This window comes from Rattus norvegicus, chromosome 9 (genome assembly GCF_021556685.1).
Source record: "Rattus norvegicus strain SHRSP/BbbUtx chromosome 9, alternate assembly SHRSP_T2T, whole genome shotgun sequence".
NCBI classification, from domain to species: domain Eukaryota; kingdom Metazoa; phylum Chordata; class Mammalia; order Rodentia; family Muridae; genus Rattus; species Rattus norvegicus.
In genome coordinates this window covers 6787298-6795905 of record NC_141542.1, presented here as the reverse complement: position 1 = coordinate 6795905, position 8608 = coordinate 6787298, and the positions used below count along the sequence as shown (strand labels likewise).

The following is an 8608-nucleotide window of genomic DNA, read 5'->3' as shown; positions in this document are numbered from 1 at the left end:
CACACACACACACACACACACACACACACACACTGGGAGGAAGACTTTAAATCTGGCTAAGGTGGCACAAAACTTGAACTGGTAAAGGCAGGAGGATCAGGACTTCAGAGTCTTTCTTGAGGTCATCCTGGGACTACATGAGACCCAGTCTAGCTGGTCCCTACTTTTAAAAAGAAAGAAGAAAGAATTTTAAAACTTTATTGTATGCATATGTGGAAGCATAGAGCTCATTTACTGGGCTCTGCAGCTACCCCCACCACTCATCTCAGGAACTCCATCTGTCCACACCAAAGCTCTGTCTCTCTTCAACACTAACTCCATTCTGCTCCCTACCTTGGGAGCCAGCAGCGGGAGGGCCAGGAATTCAAATTCATCCTTAGCTACTTTGTGAGTTTGAGACCAGAGTAGGCTACATGCCACCCCATTTCAAAACAAAGCAAATGAATGAATAAATACTGGTTAGGCACCATGGGGAGGACCCACCACAGTGGCTCTTCCTAAACCGTGGGAACTAGGATGTGGACACTATGGGAAGACAAGGACCAGCCACACTGTCTACCATCATGCTAGTGAGCTCACAAGCACTTTTGTGACCTCATCCATCCCCCTGCCCCTAAAATCACAAGGCCAGATAACCAGCCACTCTCAACTGGGAACTGGATAGACGCTCCAGGAAACGCTGAGACTGGGAGCCTAATCCTTCAGGCGGCAACTATGGGAGTCCATCTGGAGGTAACTCCGGACCCTTGTTCAAGGATCCAGACCTTGCTTAAGAGGGCCAAGGCCTTATTTAGGAAAGCTCTACCCTGCCCCACCCCCACCCGTCTCCACCCTACCCCAGCACTATCTGAAGCCTGGAACCCAGGGTGCACACACATATGTGAGTATGTTTGGACACATGGGTCAGAACAACCCTGAGCATTCTCTATTACAGCAGGTAAGTCTGGAGAGTGAGTTGGCGCAAGCTGAAGCAAAGGGAAACAGCTTCGAGGCCCTTATGGTATGGAACACCTTCTCCCTCCAGGCAGAGTAGAATAGCCTACACTGAGACCATGTGTGAGACCATGTGGTGCTTCATACCTGTTACCCCGGCACTCAGGAGGCTGCAGGCAAGACATCAAAAGTTCGAAGTCATCCTCAACTGTTTAGTGAGTTAGAGACCAGTCTGGGCTACTTGAGACCCTGTCTTAAAGTGGGGTGGAGAGGAGAGAGGGAGGCTAGATTAAAGGAGATGGCTGAGGAGATAAAGGGCCTGACACTCCAGAAGCACAAGGCCAGACTTCAGGTCCCTAGAACCTGTGTAAATGCTAGACAGGCCTGACAGACACCTGTAACCCCAACAGTCCAGAGGTAAGACAGAGATAGGGGAGCAAGCTGGCTGGCTGGGCCAAATGAACTGGTGAGCCTCTGGGCTCAAATGAGGGACTCTGCCTCAACAGGTAAGGTAGAGAGTGGTACAGGAAGGCACTCACACATACAGACACATACCACTACAAACATACATGTCCTCTCTCACACACAGTCCCACATACCACCACACACACACTCACATGCATGCACTCTCTCGGACACACACACAGTCACACATATCCCTACACACACTCACATGAGTACACTCGTGCGCACACACACACACACACACACACACACACACACACACAGTTTGTGCACACAATTGAAACCACACTGGAGCAGTTAAGAGTTCTTACAGCAGACAAGAACTCAGCCCCCAGCACCCACATGGTGGCCCACAACCATCTGTAACCCCAGATGCATTGAATCCAATGTCTTCTTCTGGTCCCCTTGGATACTTTCACACACAAACAAAAAGTAAATTATTAAGAAAGACAGAAACCAGCTGCGTGGTGGTGGCCTCTTAATCCCAACTCTTGGGAGGTGGAGGCAGACAGATTTCTGTGAGTTGGAGACCAGCCTGGTCTCCACTGTGTCCCAGGACATCCAGACCTACACAGTGAGACCCTACCACAAAACAAACAAAAAACCAAAGCCACCTAATCACCCCCTCCAAAGATGTCCACATCGAGACAGCAAACGAGCAGCGGGGACTCCAGAGGGGGAGAGCTCCTTTAAGGCCCACTGTGGCCAAGTGGCCATTGTTCTTGCAGGTTCTGGACACAGGAGAGCAGCTGATGGTTCCTGGGGATGTCTTGGAAGAGGAAAACAAGGGGACCCTGTGGAAGTTTCTGCTCTCCGGAGCCATGGCTGGGGCAGTGTCTCGCACAGGGACAGCACCTCTGGACAGAGCTAGGGTGTACATGCAGGTTTGTCCACGGGGCTGGGACCCTTTGCAGGGACAATACAGATGGAGAGAGATGGAATTGATGGAACTCAAGATGGATTGGAACTAGACACAGAGCCCTCAAAAAGTTGTTGCTGAGGCTGAAGTTGCGGAAGATGGGGACAGGAAGTAGTCATGTTGGGGTTAGGCTTAGAGAACTCCAGGCACAGAGGCTAACAGGAGACTAGGTAGAAAGGTTTGGAGATCTGTGGGTTGTAGGTGGTGTCTTTGAGGTATTTGCTGGGAGTGGAAGAAACTGAAGATGGACCCCAAGGCTTCATGCATACCAGAGAAGCATTCACAGCTAAGCAAGGTTCCCAGACCTCCTTTCTTTTGAAAAAAAAATGTTTTTGTTTTATATGTTTTTGACTGCACATCTGTGCACTGTGTACATGTAGTGCTACTGGAGGCCAGAAGAGGGCGGTGGATCCCACTAAACTGGAGTTACGACGGTTGGGAGCCACTGCGTGGGAGCTGGGAACAGACCAGCTTCCTCGGCAAGAGCTCCTCTTGCCCCCTGAGCCATCTTTCCAGCCACCAGCCCAGTGCTCTAAGCAATAGCTGTCCCACCAGTCGCCTTCTTGTCACATTTGACTTCCAGGCATCTCAGTAAGTAGCCCAGATAGTTCAGAAAGGACTTGAACTACAATATTCCTGACTCGCTCTCCTAAATAGTTGAGATCACAGACCAGCCTTGCCAGACCTGGCTACAGTGGAGGTCTTTAGGGAAATGTGAAGACTAAATAAATGGATCTACCTAGTCGCACAAGCCTCTGATGCCCAAGCTATTCCCGGGGCTGAAGCCGGAGGATCTCCACTTCAAGACCAGCTCAGACAATTTTAGTGACTTCTCAAAATATAAAATAAAAAGAGGGCTAGGGATGGCTCAGGGGTGGAACCCCCCAGTGAGGGGCTGGGGGCGTGGTCAGGGTGGAGCACCCGCCTAGAATCCCCCTTAGGTAAGGGGCTTGAGGAGGACACCTGGTTGGCTCTCAGGGCTGCAGCCCCCTCTTCCTCCCCAGGTATACTCCTCCAAAAGTAACTTCAGGCACCTGCTGAGTGGCCTGCGGAGCCTGGTCCAGGAGGGCGGTATCCGCTCACTCTGGCGGGGCAATGGTATAAACGTGCTCAAGATCGCCCCGGAGTACGCTATCAAGTTCTCTGTCTTTGAGCAGGTGAGCCTGGGTTTTACCACAGATCAAGCCCTGAGAGTGCAAGCCACCCCTCCACCCGCCCCCGACGCACAGTGGCAGGCTATTCTCTCACACCCACTCCTCCTGCAGTCCAGGAATTTCTTCTACGGTGTGCACACATCCCCGTCCTTCCAGGAACGGGTGGTCGCAGGCTCCCTGGCTGTGGCTATCTCCCAGACACTCATCAATCCCATGGAGGTAAGGCAGAAGCACCCGGGGGTGCCAGGGCTGGTCTGGGGCACCCCTTACCTCCTCCTTTTATTGCTCCCCTCCTTCTTCTCCCACCGTTTACATCCCTCCTCCCCCCTTTTCCACCTTGGTCTCAAGCTCCTCTCTGCCCTTCCTTTCACTTCTCTCTCCCCTTCCTTGCTCCTTGCTCTCTCCTCACCTTCCTCCACCCTTCTGCCCTTCCCCTCGGCGGGTGCTGTTGTTGGTATTTTGTTTTGTTTAGTTTTGTTCCCCTGAGACTGGGTTTCTTTATTTAACTCTGGCTGTCCTGGAACAGGCTCTGTAGACTAGGCTGGCTTCGAACTCAGAGATTTGCCTGCCTCTGCCTCCAGGGTGCCGGGATTAAAGCCATGACTCAGCCTTACTTTTTCTTTTTAAAATGTACTATTTTAAGGGGCTGGGGATTTAGCTCAGTGGTAGAGCGCTTGCCTAGGAAGCACAAGGCCCTGGGTTCGGTCCCCAGCTCCGAAAAAAAGAACCAAAAAAAAAAAAAAATGTACTATTTTATGTGTGTGGATACTTTGCCTGCATGTATGTCTGTGCACCATGTGCGTGTCTGGTGTTCATGGAGGCCAGAAGAGGTCACTGGATCCCCTGAAACTGGAGTTACAAATTGTTGTGAGCCACCATGTGGTTGCTGGGATTTGAACTCAGAACCTCTAGAAGAGCAGTCAGTGCTCTTAACCACTGAGCCATCTCTCCAGCCCTGTTTTTTTTTCTTTGTTTGTTTTCTTTGTTTTTGTTTTGTTTGTTTCTTAAAAAGTGTAGCCCAGGCTGACCTTAATCACACCATGTAGCCAAAATGACCCTAAATTCCTGATCCCCCTGCCTCCAGGTGTGCACACCCAGCACAATCTACTTTTACAGAAGCTGTCCAAAGTCAAGTAGAAGTTCCCAGTCAGCCCTAGCTCTCCCCACAGTTTGCCAGGATCTCTGCAGTGTGACCTCCCAAGGCCGCCTTTTCTACCAGTGCAGGGCATAGCTTAGTGAGCTTTGTGTCCTTTTTCTCAGGCTGTGACAGATGCGTGAAGATGTGTGTGTCCCAAGATTTACAGCCCCCAACACCACCCACCTCTCCAGTCCCTTGCCTCAAAGACTGCCTTCCCAGCTTCCTGTTTGACTTGTAGGTTTTCAGTCAGGCAGGGTAACCACACCCCTAAGTCCAGCACTCCAGAGGCAGAGGCAGGAGCATGTCTGTGAGTTGAAGAAAATTTTGGAGACATTTTTGTATTTCAGAAGTTAAGTTTTTATTTCTGGTTCTCTCTCTCTCTCTCTCTCTCTCTCTCTCTCTCTGTGTGTGTGTGTGTGTGTGTGTGTGTGTGTGTGTGTGTGTGTGTGTGTGCATGCAGGGTGTCTCTTTTCTTGGGGGGCAGGAGCACTGATGAAGGTTTAAGTCCAAGGTTCTGTACATGGTAGGCTAGTACTCAACCACTGAACTGCATCCTGTCACGCTTGTGTTGGTTTTTATGAATTTTTTGGTATGTCCACTTGTATATGTGCATGCAATGCCTACAGAGGTCAGAAGAGACCATCAGATCCCCAGGAGCTGGAGTTACGAGGTGGGTCCCAAGATCAAACTCGGGTCATCAAGCTTGGACCAAACTCCTTAACTCGTTGAGGCATCTCATGGGCCTCTTCTGTTTTTGAAGTAAGTCTCACGTAGCTCAAGCTGGCCTTGAACTCACTATTTATGTCAAGATGATCTTGACCTCTCAATCCTCCTCAGCTACATAGTGAACTAGAGGCAAACACAGAGTGGAAATTCGGTTGGGCCCTGGAAAATAATTACAATTAGAAGGAATGATTGGATTCTGCTTCCCCACCAGACCGGTTTCTTTGTGTAGCCCTGGCTGTCCTGGCACTCAGTCTGTAGACCAGACTGGGGTGGCCTCTGTCTCCCTAGCGCTGGAATCAAAGGTGTGCACCACCACTACCAGCATATTTTTGTTGTTTTTTTTTTCTTTTTTTTTTTTTCTTTTTTTTTGGAGCTGGGGACCGAACCCAGGGCCTTGAGCTTGCTAGGCAAGCGCTACCACTGAGCTAAATCCCCAACCCTTGTTGGTTTTTTTTTTTGTTGTTGTTGTTGTTAAGACATTTTTTCAGGCTTGGTAAGGTGATGGGATGTGTCTTCAATCCCAGCACTCTGGAGACAGAGGCAGGATAATCTGTCAGAGTTTGAAGTTAGCCTGATCTTTCTTCATAGTGGGTTCCAGGCTAGCCAGGGCCACATAGTAATCTCAAAAGAAGGTGCAGGGCAGGGTTTTATTATAGCCAAGGCTGGACTGGAACTCTCCTTATATAACAGAATGACTTTAAACTTCCCATTTCTACGTTTGGGTGCTTAGATTACAGGTGCGTGCCACCACACCCAGATTATGGGGTGCTTGGATGAGACTCAAGGCTTTGTCTAGGTACACCCTCTACCAAAGAGCCAAAGCCTCAACTTACTGGGTTTGTTTTGTTTTGTTTGTGAAAGGGTCTTGCTATGTAGCTCAGGTTGGCTTGAAGTTTGTGATCCTCTTGCTCCAGCCTCCCTAGTATTGAGATGATGGGTGTGTTAGCAGAAAACCTGGATTTAATCTTCTTTAAAAAGCTCAACAGCCACAGGTATTATGTGACAGTGAGAAGAACCTGGCTGGTGCACTCTCATAAGGCTCTCTCTTCTCCACATAGGTGGCCTATCTCATGCTGCATATGCACAACTGAACCCTTGACAATATCTCCACCTACAAGTGCCAGGCTAGGGTGACAGGCCTGGCAGAGAGTGTCTAACCAAATGGACTCCTCCCGCCCCAGGTACTCAAGACTCGACTGACCCTTCGCTTCACCGGGCAGTACAAAGGGCTTCTGGACTGTGCCAGGCAGATCTTGGAGCGGGACGGCACCCGAGCCCTCTACCGAGGCTACCTGCCCAACATGTTGGGCATCATACCCTACGCTTGTACTGACCTGGCTGTTTATGAGGTGTGTGTCTCCAGAGCAGAGAACAGTGGCTTCAGATCAGCCTGTAGTTTTCCCCCTGTTCCTTCTCTTAAATCTTGTCTTTTAGGTTATTTAAGCCAGCATTTGGGTGCTGGGAACTGAACTTGGGTCTTCTGCAAGTGCAACAAATAAATGCTTTTTACTGGGGAGATATCTCTCCAGCGCACTGTTTTTGTTTAGTACCTCAACCCCCAGACAGGGTTTCTGTGTATAGCCCTGACTGTCCTGAAACTGCTCTATAGACCAGGCTGCTCTCTTACTCAGAGATCCAAGGCCTGTTGTTTTTTAAGACGGTCTTACTATGTATCCTTGTCTGAACTAGAACTCAGTATGTACATGAGGCTAGCCACAAACTTAAAGAGATCTTCCAGCCTCTGTCTCCCAGTGCTGAGATTAAAGGTGTGCGCCATCATGCATTCCCAGATGGTTTTGATTTTGAGACAGGATCTTAGTGTGTAGCTTTGGCTGTCCCTGAACTTAGAGACTCACTAGCAGATTCAATAGTAGAGGGATTAGAGGTGTGTGCCACCATGCCTATCTTGACTCAGTCCTTATCGAGAGCACTCTTGCCTCCTTTTGCAGCTACTCCGGTGCTTGTGGCAGAAGTCGGGCAGGGACATGAAGGACCCCAGTGGCCTCGTCAGCCTGTCGTCTGTAACACTGTCCACGACCTGTGGTCAGATGGCCAGTTACCCACTGACTTTGGTGCGCACAAGGATGCAGGCACAAGGTCAGCCTGGCTCCAGGAACCAATGCACATACCTGTTCCTTGCCTTATTCCAGCTCTCTGAATTTTCTCACCCTTCCCACCAACTTCCTCTATAACCCATCTGAAACACCTTTGCTAAGTACTGAACCCACCGAAGCTCATGCTGACCCCCAATCTAATCCTACCCCTCAAATTAACATAGCTTCAGCTACCTTGAGGCTGGGGCTCAAGGTACAAAGTGTGCCTAATATGCATGGGCTCAATCCCCAGTACCATGTAAACTGGGTGTAGGAGTGTTGTTATTCCAGCAGGAGGTAGAGGCAAGGGGATCAAGAGTTCAAAGCCAGCCTCAGCTACATATGGAGTTCTAAGCCAATCTGTACCACAAGATACCATCTCACAATACATACATATGTAACAATAACCGAATGATCTCTACTAAATTCTCTCCAAGTGTGACTCAGATCCTTTGCTGTGACATGTCAGGTCATACCCAGTGCTGAACTTGTCTTTGTCTATCCCCAGACACTGTGGAGGGCTCCAACCCCACCATGCTGGGAGTCTTCAAGAGGATACTGAACCAGCAGGGCTGGCCTGGGCTATACAGAGGCATGACACCCACATTACTGAAGGTGTTGCCAGCAGGCGGCATCAGCTACCTGGTGTATGAGGCCATGAAGAAAACCCTGGGTGTACAAGTCCTGAGCAGATGATCTGCCCCGAACAAGAAGAGAATGGAAGACTCTGAGTTCCTGAGTCTCAAAAAGCACTCCAAGGCTCAGGCTTTAAAGCCATTTTGGTTTGCAAAAACCATCCAGGACTAGGGTTAGAAGAGTGCTGTGAGTCCCTCCAGCAGGGATATAGTCTGAGGTGGGATTCCAGCCTGGTTTTTGCAGGCTTCTCCAAGAGAAGACGCAGACATGGAATAAAGGTAGTTTTGGATGCCTGTGTCTGGGATTAGCTGGCTCTGGGTGCGGAGCTGGGAGAATAGGAGTGTATGGTATAGTTCAGAGTGCTTGCCTAGCATTTATGAGATCCTAGGTTCAATTCCCATCCTGACGACCTGGGGATCAAGGGGACCTGAGATTTTTGCATCCAGGCTGGGATAGAAGTCTTGAACCCCTGTAAAGGTATTCTTGGGTCCAGGGTGGTAAATGTAAATTTGGATCCCTGTGGGAACTTGGAACCCCTTCTGAA

General features: G+C 49.7%; 1 protein-coding gene across 1 annotated transcript; it reads left to right on the top strand.

Moving 5' to 3' along the window:
• Positions 1–646: 646 nt before the first annotated feature.
• Slc25a41 (solute carrier family 25, member 41) lies at positions 647–8352 on the top strand. Its single transcript, NM_001106874.1, is given in 7 exon segments — positions 647–732; positions 2127–2282; positions 3322–3474; positions 3583–3690; positions 6517–6684; positions 7285–7432; positions 7937–8352. Coding segments are annotated over 7 exon segments (939 nt in total). The 5' UTR covers positions 647–714; the 3' UTR covers positions 8125–8352.
• Positions 8353–8608: the final 256 nt, after the last annotated feature.